Raw genomic sequence first — 17,223 nt, forward strand, 5'->3', positions numbered from 1 at the left:
TACAGTTAGATGAGGCCAGCAAGGCTCAGAGAGGTTTAGCGACTTGTCCGAGGTCAGATGGGATGTGCACATCATTGCCTTCCTGGGCACTCACTCCTATTTGGGACCCTTGGTTATCAGCCTGGCCTAAGAAACTCCCCCTGCAGGGAGCCTTGAGCCTGTCTTCGTGCCTGGGAGGGTTTTCTCATCTCGGAATGGTAGTCCTGAAGACACAGGAAAAGATGTCTCCTATCTTCACTGACAGATGCATGAGGGTACAGAAGCATTTCCGCAAAAATACCAACACAGTGAAGATGAGCCTCCCATTGACGAGCTGTCCAGGAGAACGCCCCATTGCTGGAGGGGTGCAAGCAGGCACTAAGCAACATTGGATGGAAAGTTGGCCTTGGTGGCCTTTAAAAGAAAGCCACCCTCCACATGGCTGCCAGGCAAATCCAACCCTGCTCAGTTCCCACCTCTCCTCCCCGTTCAGACCCAGCTCCGGCTCCCGGACTTGGCCTTTGAGTTTTCTGGACTCCATCATCCTATGTTCTCATCTGCCTCCCATCTGGTCTGGGAGCTCCACAAGGGTAGGTCCTGTATGTTTTGATTCCGGGACCTGCCAGGGGAGGGAGGTCATGTTTCCTGGGCAAGGACCACAGGCCAGGCCCCCGACCAGGTATTTACACACGTTGTTGCAATTTGGGCTTCACAACAAGCCAGAACATCAGGTGTTATTATTAGTCTCACTTTGCAGATCAGCAAAACTGAGGTCAGAAAGATCAAGCAAACTGCCAAAAGTCCCACAGCAACATGAACGCTGAAGAAGTGAAAAGGTGAAAGAAGGGGCGTTGAGCACGTGGGGTTCCCGATTTCAGCCCCCAGTCCCAAGAGGCATCTGCAGCGGGTAGGCACGCTTGGTTGCCCATCTGTCTCCAACTCTTGGGGAGCCCCATCCAGGCACTGAGTGAAGTGGACCCCTGTGAACTGACTAACCACAACCACAGCATTTGGGGGTATGTGGGAGGCAGGTCGCTCTCCCCCAAGCCCGCCATTGCCCCAGCCCCGCCCTACCCCAGCCCCAGCCAGAGCTCTGCACCAGCCCAGCGGTTTCTGCTGGCAGCAGCTCAGAGAAGGGTGAGGTGGTGCTGGATGTGGGGGGAGCAGGTCAGGAGAGCCCAGTCTGAGTCCAGCTCAGCCATGTTCTGCCCATGCTGCAGGGCTGCTGCGAAGCACTTCCTGGACATTTGGCCTCTTGGACAAGAATCTGGAAAAGGAAGCCCACAGGGTGTGGCAGAGGCATCATTAATCGCCACAATAAAGACAGCCAGAAGCTGCCTAACACCCACTGGGTACAGGCCCCAGGCTAAGTCCGTTATTCTTAGTTTTGGCACCAACCCAAGAAGAAGCTACTATCTTTCCCATTTTACAGATGGGGAAACTGAAGTTCCATTTGACCAGATGAGGACTAAAGCCGGCGAGGCGGGGAGAGGGGGTTGCGATGACCAGCTGGGCCCTCCCTCAGCATAGATCTGAGGTTCCCGGTGGCTGGGAGGGCGAGGAAGGTGTGGACACCCTTCCCAGGTCCTGTGACCTTTCCTACCTATACCCTCATAGCAGCTCAGGTCCCTCCTTAGGAAAGCTTTCCCCGATCTCCTCCTCTGAGTTTAGGTTAGGCCCTGCCCCACCCCCACCCTGCCCTCCTAGCTATCACAGATTGTCTTCTCTGAGCTGTCCCCATCTCCCCAGGCCTGTCCCCACAGTAAGCCAGATGGGAGGAAGGAAATGCAGCTGCCATCTATATAGAATTCAGGGAACCCAGCTTCTAAGTCTAGCTTCACCTTGATTTACCACAAAGCTTTGGGTGGTCACTTTCCCATCAGTAAAATGGGACATGCTGTACTACTCTCAGGGCTGGTGACCATCACGGAAGAGAAAAATTTTCGAGGAGGAATTCTCTTCTACCCTTGGAACCAGGGCCTGAAGGACAGCTGTGACCCTCCTCTCCTAGGCTCCCCTTCCTCAGGTCCACACCCAGCAGGGCAGGGCATGGCAGCTGTGATCTGGCAGAGCCAAGGCATCTAGAAGAGGAGGTGGTTTTGGGGAAGATGCGCCTCAACCTTCCATGTAAAAGACAATAATACCACCGTGCTACTTTTTGCACAGCACTCAAAGGCAACCTGACTAACATAGTGCTGGAAAAGTGTACCCAGTTTGGGCAGGGCTTAGCTTTGTGGACAGACTGGGGGGAAATCCCTGTCTCTTATATTCTGTGTGACTTTGGATAGGCTATTTAACCTCTCTGAGACTCGGTTTCCCTAAATATAAATGGGGACCTTACTAGTCCCAGACACGTGATTTTTTTTTTTTGCGGTACGCGGGCCTCTCACTGTTGTGGCCTCTCCCATTGCGGAGCACAGGCTCCGGATGCGCAGGCTCAGTGGCCATGGCCCACGGCCCCAGCCGCTCCACAGCATGTGGGATCCTCCCGCACCGGGGTACGAACCCGCGTCCCCTGCATCGGCAAGGGGACTCTCAACCACTGCGCCACCAGGGAAGCCCCGTGATTTTTATTTATACTCGATGACCCCATCCATAGCTTGTTTCTCCACCTGAATTCTGGGGGCTTTGATGGGACCCTTTCACAGGGCTGCTTAAGGGCCCAGGAGATGATGAAGGAGGAAGAGTCTGGACACTAGAGCACAGTCCAGAGAGGAGAATTGACCTGCCTGGACTCACCAGATGGGACGGCTGCGGTGTGGGGAACCCCCTCTGTGGCCACCCCAGGGCCAGCGAAGGGTCATTTCCTTCCGCGTTCAGCCCTGCCGTCACCTCTCCTGTTTCCCCGGCTAAGTGCGGCGGCGCCGACAGCGGGGGAAATCGGGGCCAGGCCGGATTTCCTCTGCGGACCCGCGGCTGCTAGAGCCACCCGCCCCCCTGGACCCCGCGGGGCCACGAACTGCACGTGCGGCGGCCCGGGGCGGCCTGGCTGGCACAGCGCTTCCTTAGCGACCCCTCTCCATCCCCGCCCTTTCAGTCCGCCCTCTTCGACCCGCCCCTTCCCAGTCCGGGTTTCAGCGTCAAGAAAAAGCTTCACCCCCTCGCGGGTTCCGGATAAACCGAGTCACACGGGGGTGTGCCGGCCCGGCGCTAGGACCCCGCGGCTGGGCCGAGGGGGGGGGGCGTGGTGGGGCGGGTCGGCGGGAGAGGTATTTAAATTGGAGCCCGAGCTGCCCTCTCGCGGGTCCGGTTCCCGTGGGGCGGTGGAGCGGCCGTGCGCCTCCTCGGGCCGTGACCCCGGGGTCTGGCGCGGGGTGGGACGGGGAGGGCAGGTTTGCGCAAAATGTGCCGGGGCTGCCCGGGAGAGGAGCGGCGGCCGCGCTGAGCCAGGTAGGAGCCGCCCAGCGGGCGAGGCTGGCCGGCCCCCTCGGGGAACCGGCGGTCCCGCGCCCCTCTTGAGCACCCGGCGCGGAGATGGGCTGGGACTAGTCCATCGAGACGCGGAACTTCAACAGTCCCCTCTCGCCACCGCCCCCTGCTTTGCGCGTGGAGCCAGGGTTGACTCCAGAAGTCTCCAAGGCTCCTAGCTCAGCGGATCTTTCCCGCGAAGGGCGAGGCCGGCGTTCCCATTTGACAGATGGGAAAACAACTGCAAAAAGGCCAGCACTTGAGCAGGGAACACACAGCTAGTCAAGGGCAGTTCGGGATTTGAATCTGGTCTGCTACTGCCCTCTGACCCTGGCCAGGCGTGAGTCTTCCCATCCCACCGCACCAGATAGCCTGCCCATCTCTAGGGGCGGGGATGGGGGGGGGGTGGCACCCACCTCCCTCCAAGGAGCTCCGCAGCCAGCCTTCTTCATGGGTGGTAAGACGTGAGGGACCCCCACCCCCACCCTCAGCTGCCTGAAATTCCGCCATCACAGCCACATTCCTTTGGGTTAAGGTCTAATTCCCCCGTGGGATGCACATGTCTCCAGAACGGGGCTTGCCCTTAGTGATTCACTGCTCGCTGGGAACGTCCACAGCAGCTCTCCCAGGACCCCACTCTGCCAGTGATCCAGGCTGAGAGGAGGGAGAGGAGCACCCTAGAGCCCAGCACTGTGAGCCTGTCTGGGGTTGGGGGTTGGTCGGAGGGGGTTAGAGAGGGAGATCTTGGCCTGGTGTTGTGGAAACATTTGCTTTGGAGGCAGACAGGCTGGATTCTGATCCTGATTCTGCCATTTCCTGCCTGTGTGACTTTGAGTAAGTCACCTCTCTGAGCCTCATTTCCCTCATGGACAAACTCTATAGGGGGCAGGCAGCTCAGCACCTGCTGGAGAAAACACAGCATTTGGGTCATACAGACCTGGGGCTAAATCCCAAAACACTTATGAGCTGGGTAACTATGGGGTAAGTCACTTCACCTTTCTGAGCCTCAGTGTTCTCATCTGTACAATGGAAATTATAGTAACTGCTTCACTGGCTTGTTGTGAGAATTACATGAAATGATATAGGTCAAGTGCTTAGAAGAGTATCTAACATCCTTAAACACTAGGGATGGGCTTATTATGGTAGTAGGTGTTGCCCTCCGCCCCATTTCTCTGTCTCTGTCTCTCTCTCTCTCTCTCTCTCCACATTGTGCGTGCGCAGGCACGCACACACACGGATATTCTTTGGCACTTCTCCCCCCAGTCAGTGTCCTAAGATGTCTCCTGCGTCCTCTTGCCTAGGCCACTTGTCTGCTGGCCTGGGGCCTCCCTCTTCAGCACTCCTTACCTCGCCTGGGCTGCTCAGCCCTGTGGGTTTGTCCCAGCTGGGAAAGACAATATGTGTCTAGGGTGCCTTCACAGCCATTCTCAGCTTGGTCATCACAACCATTGGGGTCAAACAGTGGCAGAACAGGAACCAGGCTGCTTGCCCTACAGATGGGACACTGAGACCCTGAAAGCTTAAGGGACTTGCCCCAGGGAGCAGGGCTGGTGGGCAGTAGAGTCTGGATGGGAGCCTGGGTTTCAATTATCCCAATCCTCCCTCTTGAGAGCGAGTAACCCTCAAATTCTCCACACTGTGTCTAGGGCACTGCTCAAGGGTGTCCACTGCCGAGGGGCCCCTTTCTGTTAGATGGCAGGGTGGAGTTCCACGTGCTGCAGGGAGGGGCCCTCCTGGAGGCTCAGATGCTCACCTCAGGGATAGAGTGGAATTTGGCAGGCAGGGGAGGGGGAAACGAGTGCCCCTTTGGGCAGCAGTGCCCTCAGGTTCAGAACTGATCCAGGTCCTTCCTTATCCTCACCTCGCACTCACCGCTCAGCCCTTTGCCGTGGACTGCTACCACTCACTTTGCTGTTTGTTCAGGAGACTTTTAGTGAGCACTGCTTAATAGACCCCTGTTCTCATAGAATAAGAAATAAATGATCGGGAAATGATCAATGAGAGGAAAACAATAGAACACGTGCAGATCTGGGCAAGGGCATTCCAGGTGGAGAGAGCAGCAAGGGCAAAGGCCCTGAGGCAAGAATGCACTTGCTGTGTTTGAGGGATGGTGAGAAAGCTAGAATTTGGTGAGGGAAGAGCACATGGTGGATGGAGTCAGAGAGGAGATTGTATAAGCTTCGATTTTATGGGAGGTTTTCAAGCAGTGAGATTCATGATCTTATACGTGATTTAAAGACATCACTCATGCTGCCATGCTTAGGACGGACTAAAAGAGTTCAGGTTGTTGCTGGGGTCGAGGCCCAGGGTTGTGGTGGTGCCTGTCTGTGGCAGTGATGGAGGAGGGAGGTAGGCAGATCCAGAGTCTGTGTTTTAGGGAAAGCAGACAGAACCCACTGATGGGGGGAAGGAGTGTGGCAGGGAGGTGAAGGGAGAGTCCAGGAGAAAAACTGCTCTCACCAGCGTCACCATGTCACCGAGGTGCCTCATGTCAATTCTCAGCGCCTTCCCCAGCCTGCACAGTGTAAGATGGTTCCCAGAGGAGAGTGAGGCCCCTCTGCCCTGGGGGCAGTTCCCATGGTGGTTGGGGGGCGGTGGTAAAGGGGAGGGAACCACGGAGTGATGAAGTGCTCAGTGCCAATATACAGCCCAGACTTGGGAAACCAGAGAAGGCTTCTTGGAGGAGGTGACATCTACGCTGAGACCCAAAGGATGAGGAGGTATTCAGCACAAGAGAGGGGAGGAAGTGAAGGTTTGGGGCAGTGAAGAGATGCTCAGAGAACTGAAGGAAATATGAGGCTTCCAGAACACAGAGTGGGAGAAAGGACAGTGAGAAATGAAGCTGGAGAGAAGAGCTGGCTGGGCAGGGAGCACTCCCCAAGGGCCTCGAAGGCCCCGCTGAGGGGTTTCCACTCAATTCTGAGTACACTAGCATTCAAAAGGGTGGTGATGTTCTGCTTTTTAAACAGCAGAACAAAATTTCCTGTGAAAACCCAACCTGTAATGCAGGTGAGAGGAGGACATCTGTGGGGCAGGGGATCCATGGCCCCGGTGGAACCCAGGGAACAGGGCTTAAAAGACACGGCTCAGGCCTTTGCCTGTTTGAACAAGAAAGGACCTCAGAGCACCCACCTTCATTTAAAATTCATAGCAAGGATGCTTATGGGTTCTAATAGTAAAGACTCAGCCATAAAGGTTCTATAAATGCCTCTTCCAAAACATCCCTCAGAGTCACAATTCAGCACTTATTTATTGAGCACCTGCAGGAGACCTTATAGTGTAGAGGTTAAGGGCACAGACCCTGGAGCCCGACTTCCTGGGCCTGCCACTTGTTAGCTGTGTGACCTTGGGCATGTTGCTTAATTTCTCTGAGCCTCAGTTTTCCTGTATGCACAGTAGGAATGGTGATCATGGAACCAAGTCATTGAATTATTGGAAAGATTAAATGAGTTCATACATGTAAAGTGTCAAGAAGAGTACCTGGTGCGTAATGAGGGCTCTGTAAGTGGCACTTTCATAGAATATGTCTCATTTGATCTTTAACAAAACTTTAAGGTTGGCATTAGCCTCAGAAGAGGAAACTGAGGCTCAGAGAGGTGAAGTGATTTGTACAAAGTCACACAGGAGGTAAGTGGAGGAGACAGAGGGAGCAGTCTGGTGTGGGTGACTGGGTCCAGTGCTCTTGGAGGGCATTATGTGTCTCTCCTTGTTAATGTTTTGTATGTATTATGGTCTCTTCTGTGCCTTTATTTGTGTCCCCAGTTCCCAGGACAGAGCCAGACAAGAGGAGGCATTCAGTAAAGGTGTGAGTGAATGAATGAATGAATGAATGAAATTGATGGATTGAGCTGTGTATTCCTAGCACTTGGCCCAGGTTCTCAGTGAATGAGCCCCTAGCAGCATTGGGATGTGACCCTCCTGAGGGCTTTGTGGTCCCCCTCAACCTCAGCCCCGCTGCTCATAGAGAGAAGGGCTGGCCCAGCATGCCTGGGTGTCCCACTGTGTGGGCGGTGGCTTCAGTGAAAGTTAAGGGCCTGGCAGCCTGTTCCTGGGGAAGTCCACGGCCCGCAGTGCTGGGGGCAGGGCAGGCCTCCTGGCGGGGCTTCCTGTCAAGGCTCCAGACCCAGCCTTCAAACAATGGCAGGGACTTGAGAACCAGAAAATCAAAAGAGAAAGGGCAAAATAAAGGTCTGCGGGTGGGGGGATTGAGGAATTCCGTTTGGGGCTTGAAGAGCTAGGATGGGGGGACCTGCTTGTGGCCTGGGTGGAACTGGAGTGAGGCCCAGCTCCCCACCTCACCCCACCCCAGCCCTGAGCTTGGCCAGGGCAGCCCTTAGGGTCCCTCTACCTCCTGCTCACCTCCTCCAGGCTGTCTTCCAGGTAGGGTCTTTTGAAACCCAAATCTGACCATGTCACCCACTGCTTAAAAACTCTTGTCCAGGGTAATGGCCTAGCTCCTTGGCCTGGCACTGAAAGCCCTTTGTGATGGGCTGCAGCCCTTTTTCCCATCCCCTTCACAAGGTGCCCCATTCACAGCACCTTTGGTCCAGCTACAGCTGCAGTCTGAGGTTCCCTGAGGGCAGGTGCAGACAGGAAGGAGCGGTGGGAAGGAGCCTGTGGTCTTACAGCCTTCCCCTTTCCTCCTGCCCTGTGCAGAGCCATGAGCCACCGGATCCTGCTGCTTCTGGCCGTGCTGACCCTGGGCCTGGCTACCTCCCAACACCGAGACAAGGTGCCCTGTAAGAAGGTAAGAAGCTCTGCCTAGGCAGGGAGAACTCCCTGTCTCCCCCTACCCCCTGCCCGGGGGTGTTCTACTGCCCCAGCGCCAGAAGCCAGAGGCTAGGGGGGTCAGAAAAGGAAGGGGAATGCATGTAATGCCTTTAAACCTTGCATTTAATGAGCACCTACTAGAATGTTTAAATGCCTTGTTTACTGTTAATCCTGCTGGGTAAGTACCATTATTCCAATTTTATAGAGTTGGAAACCGAGGCTTGGAGAAGTTCGGTAACTTGTCCAAAAGGTCATTCAACTAGGGCCAATATTGGACTCTGTCCCTTCAAGCTGCCCCCAAAGGGCAGTGGGTCCAGCTGGCTGATGAGGAATAGGTATATGTGTGGGGAATTTGGAGTGGGCATCTGGGAAAGGCTCTTCTGTACTAGGTCCCTTCGGGGGACAAATACCCTTTCCTAACTGGGCTCCTTAACTCGAGCCCATCTGCCACATCTCTGCTGTGATGCCTCTGACTTATTAGTGCCGGGGTCAAATGCTGCCTTCTCCAGGAAACTTCCCCTGACCCCTTCCAGGCCGACCTGGTTCTGTTTGATCCCTTTTGGGGCCCCCACAGCCCTAAGCTTCCTTCCATCTCAATATTGAGTGCATGGGGTAGTTAGTGAATGGTCCACACCTGTCTCAGCTACCAGACCAAGAGCTTCTCAAGGGCAGCGACCAGGTTTGATTCACTTTGTTCCACTTTTCTGCCAGGAGTCAGGGAGACTAGCCCTGAGGTTACTGTGACCCTGTGGGGTACAGAGAAAAGGAACCCTCTAGGTCCACTCGTAAGGCTGGGCAATCATTGAAGTCAAGACCAGAGTTTGGGCTGGGGAAGGGACAGGCCCTCCAGTGGCCCCACCTGGACCTGGGACTGGAAGCTTACGACACAAGATGGGCAGCTGCTTTCGGAGGCTGGAGGAGCTGGCAGCCAGGGCCCTGCAACCCTTCCCTGGGGTTTGCAGTGTCCCGCTGTTGCCACCTCACTTCTTACTCCTTGGAGCCCTTCTGGGATTCCCAGCACCCAGAATAACAGGCAAAGAAGGCCTCAGACGTCACCATATGCAGCCCCACATCCACCTGGGGCAATAGACTCAGAGAGATAAAGGGTCTGGGCCACCCAACAGGCAGAGGGGAACTGGGTGGGCTTTGGATTTGGGGCAAATGAGGTAACAGGCAGGAAAGCAATTTCTGAACTCCCATGGAAGCAGTTTTGATGCTTTTCAAAATAGTAAAAACAAATTGCCACATGCCGAGGGCTAATAAGGGGCCTGCTCCACGCTAAGGGCTTTCTCTCATTTTATGAGAGAAAACTCTTCTTTTCAGCTGAGGAAACCAAGGCTGAGAGAAGAGATGTGACCCGCAAGGTCATACTGATAGGAGGTAACAGAGACAAGATTCGAACCCATCTCTCCCGAGCTCATGCTGTCCACTGCCGGGTAACTCCCCCTACCCTGCTTCCCTTCTATGTGCAGGTGGTAAAATGGTGATGAGTGACACCCTCTTCCCTCTAAAAAAAAAAAAAAAAGCTGGACAGTGGAGTCCTGGCATACCAGAGAGTGGATAGGGGGTCATCGGGGAAGCTCTGAACTTGATTAAGGGCTGATGCCCACAAGACCCCTCCCCAAATAAGTCACTCAGCTTGGAGCTCAGGGAGCGGTGGGTACCCGACAAGTGGGGTTCTGAGAGCTGCCCACGCCTTCAAGCTCCTTCCTAGACTGGACTGGACAGCTGGGTAGCCCTGCCTTGTAGCAGCCCCTCTGGGCCTCTGTGACAGGGGTCCTGGGCACTGGGCAGAAAGCAGGATTAGGTGCTGGACTTGGCCAGCTTTGTGTCCCGGCTCAACTCTCAGGAGCTGGTGCCCCAGGGAGCCTTTGAGCATTGCCTCTGGGGTGAAACGGGGTGTGGACTTGCAGGTGGGTTAAGCCCCATCCCCCAACACACACTGTGTTCGTGTTCATTTTGCTGTTTCTTCTTTAATCAGGATGGTTTGGGGAGCTGAGGATACGGATAGGGAGGCCGTGCCCAGTGGCCCCAGCTGGCAGAGACGGTTGTGAGGGAGGAAGGGGCAAGGAGCCAAGCAGGTCTGGCAGGGTGGCCGGGGTAGGATTCCAGTTTGCATGTGTGCCCAACTGCAGGGGTGTCCTCGGGCCTCTGAGTAGGGCAGTACTGTGGAGTTGGAAGCCACATGGAGCTGGAAGAGTCGCACTGCCTGATGGAGGGCAGTCCGTTCTTCCCCCACCCCCCTTTCACCTTGAAGCTCTTGGGAGGAAGCTGAGAGCTGGGCCAGGCAGGGAACACCCAGGCTGGTGCTCCTGCCCTATCGGCTCAGCCACTGACTCGCTGTGACCTCGTGCAGATCATGCCATCTTTAGGCTCAGTCTCCCCATCTGGGAAGTGGGTGTGCTGGACCCCTTTTGCTCTAATGGTCTTTGACTCTAGTCTGAATATATGCATCATCTCTTTTCTTTTCCTTTCAGAAAGGTGATTCAGTCAGTCCCTCAGACTTTTACTAAGCTGATGATGTCTGTGACTCTTTCATTCATTGAAAAATGTACTGAGCACTTTCTATGGCCCAGGTCCACAATAGTCACTCAATCAAACCCTGTTTGCCCTGAACTTACTATCTAGCAGGTCTGCACACAAACAGTCACAATTCAGGGGGCCAAAGCTATGAGAGAGGAAGCACAGGGGCTGTGAGAGCCCAGAGGAGGCCCCGACCTGCCCGGCAGTCAGGGAAGGCTTCCAGGTGGAGGAGACCTTGGAGCTCAGCACACAGAGTTCACCATGCTGATCTGGTTGGGAAGAACATAACCAGCACAGGGAACAGCAAGGAGGAGGCCCAGAGGTGGGTGTGGGAGGGCACAGTGGGCAGTGGTCAGGTGTGGGCTGGGCTGGAGTGGGTTGGGAGGAAAGGGGACAGGTCAGCAGCAGCCACAGACAGCCTTGAACTCTCTGCTGAGGGTGCTGGACTTTGCCCAGAAGGGGTTTAAGCCGAGGGCAGCATGGTCAGAGTGGAGTTTTTGAGCAGTTGCCACGCATTTGGCTAGTGGAAAAGGGTCAGTGGAGACAGAGAGGCCAGGGCGGAGTGGGCCTGAGCTTGGTGGTTATGGAAGCCAGAGCCTTCGCTGGGAAAGGCTGGGGTTCCTGGTGTGTGGGAAAAGACAGAGGGAGATTGCATTTCCATGGAAAGAATTCTGGCCCCTGAAGGCACGTGTGATGGAGGGGCAAAAGTGTGGGGTCTTTGGTTGTTAAGAGACTGGGGTTCAAAAGCCAGCTCTGTTCCTCACCAGCTGGATGATTCTGGGGACTCCCTTCCCCTCTCTAACCTTGGGTTTCTTAAAGAGGGGTGATCAGATTTGATGGGCAGGCTATTGTGAAGATCCAGTGAGACCAGGGGTCTGAAAATGCTAGATAAAATATAAAATGCTGAATGGGTGCTGGGGAAAGATGAGTTGCATTCTGGATAAGAAACCAGAGTGGTAATGTGACACAACAAAATCAGTCTTGTCATCAAAGGATGTGTGTTGAGACTCTGGTCATCTTTTCCTGCCCCCTGCCCCATTTTCAGGGGCCCATCTGGACTGGACCATGCAAAGTGAAGCCACTGATGGGGGTGGGGGCAGCAGTAGAACGGGGTCATCTGGTGAGTGTCAGCAAGGAAGACAGGCTCTGGGGCCTGAGCTCTGCCCCGTGGAGTGAGGGCTTGAATGAAATCTGAGGGTGAGAGACCAAAATTGACACCGATGACAGGAGTGCAAATAGCATTTTCCCCTTTTGGAAACATTTCTCCCAAAGTGGTTTCTAGTAGAACATCAGCTGGGTAAATTTAACTCTCTGGGTCCATGGAAGGAAACTGGGATGTGGAACCAGGAGGCCTGGGTCCCAGCTGGCCCTGCTCCTCACTGGCTCTGGGGCACTCTAGGTGATACATGGCTTAGTGTCCTCTAAAATGGGATAATGATCAGTATAGAGTATTTTGTTAGTGCATTTGTCCTTCCATCATCTCTCTCTCTGTCTACCAATCAAAGCTTCCTTGAGTCCCTCCCTGATGCCAGCACCACCGTACGGGGTACCAGAGACAGGGACAGGGAGCGGAGTAGGGGTCATGAAGACATGGGGTGATTAGGCTGCGGGGGAGGACGTCGAGCACGCTGGGAGGACAGAGGAGAGGCCTGGCCAGGCCTGGTGGTGGCTCCAGTCATACGTCCTAGAGGTGCGTGTCTAGTTGCCCCTCCTACAGCACCCACTAATGCCCGCTGCTCTCTCTGCCCTCCCCCTCCCCAGGTGGACAAGGAAGTCTTGTGCCGGGGCCTTGGCCTACTCCAGGTCCCCTCGGTGCTCCCACGGGACATCGAGGTCCTCGACCTGTCTGGGAACCAGCTGCGGAGCATCCTGGCCTCGCCCCTGGGCTTCTACACAGCGCTTCTTCACCTGGACCTGAGCGCCAACGAGATTAGCTTCCTCCAGCCAGGGGTCTTCCAGGCCCTGCCCCACCTGGAGCACCTCAACCTGGCCCACAACCGCCTGGCAGTGGGCACGGCGCTGAGCACTGGGGGTCTGGGTCCCCTGTCACACCTGACGTCCCTGGACCTGTCTGGCAACAGCCTGTACAGTGGCCTGGCGGAGCGGCTGCTGGCGGAGGCGCCCGCCCTGCGCAGCCTCTCGCTGGCGGAGAACAGCCTGACGCGCCTGGGCCGCCACACCTTCTGGGGCACGCCCGCGCTCGAGCGGCTGGACCTTCACAGCAACGTGCTGATGGACATCGAGGACGGAGCCTTCGAGGCCCTGCCCCACCTGGCACACCTCAACCTCTCCAGGAACTCCCTCACCTGCATCTCCGACTTCAGCCTCCAGCAGCTGCGGGTCCTAGACCTGAGCTGCAACAGTATCGAGGCCTTTCAGACGGCCCCGGAGCCCCGGGCCCAGTATCAGCTCGCCTGGCTCGACCTGCGGGAGAACAAACTGCTCCACTTCCCCGACCTGGCCGCACTTCCGAGACTCGTTTACCTGAACGTGTCTAACAACCTCATCCGCCTCCCTGCGGGGCCGCCCCAGGGTGGCGAGGGCCTTCACGCGCCTTCCGAGGGCTGGTCCGCCTTGCCCTTCTCTAACCCCGGCCGCAACGCCAGCACCCAGCCCCTCTCTCAGCTCTTGAATCTGGATCTGAGCTACAATGAGATTGAGCTCGTCCCCGAGGGCTTTCTTGAGCACCTGACTTCCCTGCGCTTCCTGAACCTCAGCCGGAACTGCTTGAGGGCCTTTGAGGCCCGGCGCGTGGGCTCCCTGCCCTGCCTCACACTCCTGGACATGAGCCACAATGCGCTGGAGACGCTGGAGCTGGGTGCCAGGGCCCTGGGGTCTCTGCAGACGCTGCTCCTACAGGACAACGCCCTGCGGGACCTGCCCCCGTACACCTTCGCCGGCCTGGCCAGCCTGCAGAGGCTCAACCTGCAGGGAAACCGGGTCAGCCCCTGCGGGGGTCCAGGTGAGCCTGGACCTGCGGGCTGTGTGGCCTTCTCTGGAGTCTCCTCCCTCCGTGTCCTGAACCTGGCGGACAATGAGATGGAGACGCTCCGGGCAGGTGCCTTCCTCCACACTCCGTTGACCGAGCTGGACCTCTCCGCCAACCCTGGGCTGGATGTGGCCACAGGGGCCTTGGCAGGCCTGGAGGGCTCCCTGGAGGTCCTGGCCTTGCAGGGCAACGGGCTGGCCATCCTGCAGGTGGACCTGCCCTGCTTCAGCTGCCTCAAGCGGCTCAATCTGGCAGAGAACCGCCTGAGCCGCCTGCCTACCTGGACGCAGGCTGTGTCCTTGGAGGTGCTGGACCTAAGGAACAACAGCTTCAGCCTCCTGCCGGGTAGTGCCATGGGCGGCCTGGAGACCAGCCTGCGGCGCCTCTACCTGCAGGGGAACCCCCTCAGCTGCTGCGGCAACGGCTGGCTGGCGGCCCAGCTGCACCAGGGCCGTGTGGACGTGGACGCCACCCAGGACCTGATCTGCCGCTTCGGCTCCCAGGAGGAGGTGTCCCTGAGTCATGTGCGTCCTGAGGACTGTGAGAAGGGGGGGCTCAAGAACGTCAACCTCATCATCATCCTCACCTTCGCCCTGGTGTGTGCCATCCTTCTCACCACGCTGGCCACCTGCTGCTGTGTCCGCCGGCAGAAGTTCAACCAACAGTACAAAGCCTAGAGAGGCTGGGGGCTACAGACCAGCTCTGTCGGGGGACCCTGCCAGGTCAGTGGGGGAGCCAGAGGCATGAAGAAGGGTGGGGACTGACCCAAGGTTATCCAGTGAGCCAGGATCCAAGAAGCCTGGTCTCTCAGTCCCAGCCCAAGGCTCCTTTCCCTGTATCCTGCTGCATCAGTAGGTGACCCACTTCACAGGGCACACATGTGGTCCAGCTGTGGAAGCTGGAAGATGGGCAGCTGCAGGAGTGACAGAGTGTAAGGTTGACCCATCGGATCAACACATCTTCACCAGGCGTCTGTTTTGTGCCACACCCTGCCCTGGGCACTGGGGACGCCAGGGAATGAGACACATCCCTGCCCTCAGCATCGCCCAGTCTGCGTGGGGAGGTGGTTGCAGTGACCACACAGAGTGTGGAAGCCAGGGCTCCAAAGCTCTGCAGCCCCAGCTGGCTGAGTGTGGATAGTTCTGACCCTGCTGGGCCAGGGTAAGAGAGAGGCAATGCCGACCAAGAGGATTTGTCTGAGAGGTGTCCAAGCAGACTGTTTGTCACATCTTCTGATAACGACTTTCAGCTTCTCTGGAACATAAAAGGCTTGTGACCGGAAGAGAGCTGGAGCCACTTGAGTAAGGCTTGGATCCAGTGCTATCAGGCAGGCTGCGGCAGCTCCAGCAGGGCCTGGTTAAGAGGCGGTCTCCCTGGGCTCCAGCCCAGCACTGGACCGTTCCATTTCCTGCTCCGGGCAGGCTCTTTCCCTACCTGGCACTCTTGTGTTGCACACACCAGCCAAGATACTGCCCTAGCCCCCCTACTCCCTGCCCAGGCCCCCTACTCCATCCCAGTCCCACCCTGGCTGGTGAGCCAGGAGTAAGAACCTTAGGTATCTGGTTCTCTTTTGCACCACACTTGGCAGTGGTGACAAACCCAAGCCTGCATCTGCCTCTTTATGACAACCCTCTGAGGTTGGTCTTTTATCCCATTTTACAAGAGGCTCCAGAAGTCTTCCTCCAGGGACCTCCAGCTAAGAAATGCCAGAACTGAGCTACAGACTCACATCCTCCTGAGTCCAGAGCCTGAGCTTGGCCACTGCAGGGGCTGCGGGCTGTTAGGTGGACAGGAACTGGCCCCTCATGGCCGGAACAAGGCCGGGGAGCATCCTGTGCCGTGCACACCCACCCGCTCCTCTCCCTCCTCTCTCCCAGGCGGGCAGAGAGAAGATGCGCAGCCACAGGCCCTCTCCTCCTTCTGTGCCTCATTTTCCTTATTCCCTCATTTGCAGACCAGGCGGGCCCTCCTTTTTCTCTTCTTGCTCTTGTGTGCCCTCCTTCCCTCTCCCTCCTTTGAACATAGCCTGGACTTTGAAACCATTGAGTCCAACCTCCCTGTTGCACAGATAGGGAGGCTAAGACTGAGGAAGAGAATGGGACTTGCTCAGAGCTGCACAGGTCAGTGGCAGAGCCTGTGAAACAAGGTGGATTCAGACCTCATGGCAGGGGCGGGGGGGGGGCTTGGTGGTTGGACCTGAATGGTTTCCTTCTCTCTCAGCTGTCACATCACAAGACGATGCTGGCTCCAAACTCTCTTACTAGTCCTCATCATGCAGGGACTTATTTTTTCCCCTAGAAAAATGGATAGAAAAATCCCAGCCAGATATAACCCCCTATTTCTCATACCCATGAAATCATGGGCTGTCTGGGAAGAAAGGAAGCCCTGGGATTAACCCCAGGACCCTGTGTCATTGTCTTCACCCTCTTATCTGTGCTTGGCCCGCACTCAGGCTCACGATGGTGCTCGGTAAAGTGTGAGATGATGAAAATGCCCCCTCTCTACCCCATTTTACAGATGAGAAAACTGAGGCCCAGAGCAGGTTGAGGACTCAGGGAGTCAACGGCAGAGCCGGGGCTAGAGCCTGGTGGCTTGGCCCCAGCCCAGGGCCCTGATGGCGAGTGGGGCAGCCGGTGGGTCCAGTTCTGTGTGGGATCATGACCACAGGTGCTCACTGCACACAAGCACTCTTCCTCAGGCCTGGAGGGCAAGGTGTGGGCCCCTCCATGCCTGATCTTTGAGAACACTACACAATGCTGCTCTCACCCCCCAGGACCCAGGCTACAACCCAGGCCTCGGGGCCAGCTCTTTGTGTAACCCACGTGAATGTATTAAAAAATGATTTTGGAGAAACAGTGCGGCCTGCCGGCCTCCTCCTTGCTGCGGGTAATCATTGCGTCCACTCGAACCCTGCCCTCCTCTACTTCCCTCCCAGCCTTTGAAGCCTCATGGCAAACCCCTGGGGAGACAGGCTGAGGGCCGCTGGGTGGGAGACTGAAGCTCTGGGTCATCACCATCCTGGACCTGGGTGCCTCAGCCCCCGTCGTGTCCCTGCCACACCTCTGTCCCCTCACACTCACCCCACTCCCCACCCACCACTGAGAAAACAGTGACTTCCAGCAGGAGCCGCTGAGCGCCTTTCCCTCCTCTGCAGCTCCATTTTCTCTCTTTCCTCTCCTTCAGCCTTTCCTCTCTTTGCTTCTTCCTCTCAGACTTCAGCTGTGCTCAAGTCTTGCCCATCTTATGAACAGTAAGACCCTTAAGCCACTTTCCCCTTTCCTTTCCCTACTTCATGGGTAAACTTCTAGGTAAAGTAGCTTCCTCTCCCTCCCCTCCATCCTAACCCATCCCAGGCCACCTCCAGCTGTCCCCCTCCCCACCCCCAGCTGAGGTCACCAAGGGTGTACTTTTCAGACCACGCCTCTGACCCTTCCGCTGCGGGGCCCCTCACCTCTATCCCCCATCACCCACACCTTCCCCTCGGCACACTCTCCCGACATCTAGGACCCTAGGTGCCTTCCTCTCAGGCCGCTCCTTTTCAGGCTCCGCTCCAT

At 56.6% G+C, this 17,223-nt stretch overlaps 1 protein-coding gene across 6 annotated transcripts; it reads left to right on the forward strand.

Moving 5' to 3' along the window:
• Nucleotides 1-3,209: 3,209 nt before the first annotated feature.
• LRRC32 (leucine rich repeat containing 32) lies at nt 3,210-16,524 on the forward strand. 6 transcript variants are annotated; one of them, XM_082627666.1, is made up of 4 exons: nt 3,943-4,079; nt 7,150-7,190; nt 8,044-8,134; nt 12,442-16,524. In XM_082627666.1, the coding sequence occupies exons 3-4, from the start codon at nt 8,048-8,050 to the stop codon at nt 14,344-14,346; spliced, it is 1,992 nt and encodes a 663-aa protein (XP_082483792.1). In that variant the 5' UTR covers nt 3,943-4,079; nt 7,150-7,190; nt 8,044-8,047; the 3' UTR covers nt 14,347-16,524. The 6 variants fall into 6 exon arrangements, with proteins under 6 accessions (XP_082483790.1, XP_082483792.1, XP_082483791.1 ...); XM_082627664.1 differs by lacking the exons at nt 3,943-4,079; nt 7,150-7,190 and adding an exon at nt 3,210-3,369; XM_082627665.1 differs by lacking the exon at nt 7,150-7,190 and having other exon boundaries at nt 3,944-4,079.
• The last annotated feature ends 699 nt before the right edge of the window (nt 16,525-17,223 follow it).

The sequence above is a fragment of the Mesoplodon mirus genome, assembly GCF_964341445.2.
Source record: "Mesoplodon mirus genome assembly, chromosome: 7".
In the NCBI taxonomy this organism is placed as follows: Eukaryota; Metazoa; Chordata; class Mammalia; order Artiodactyla; family Ziphiidae; genus Mesoplodon; species Mesoplodon mirus.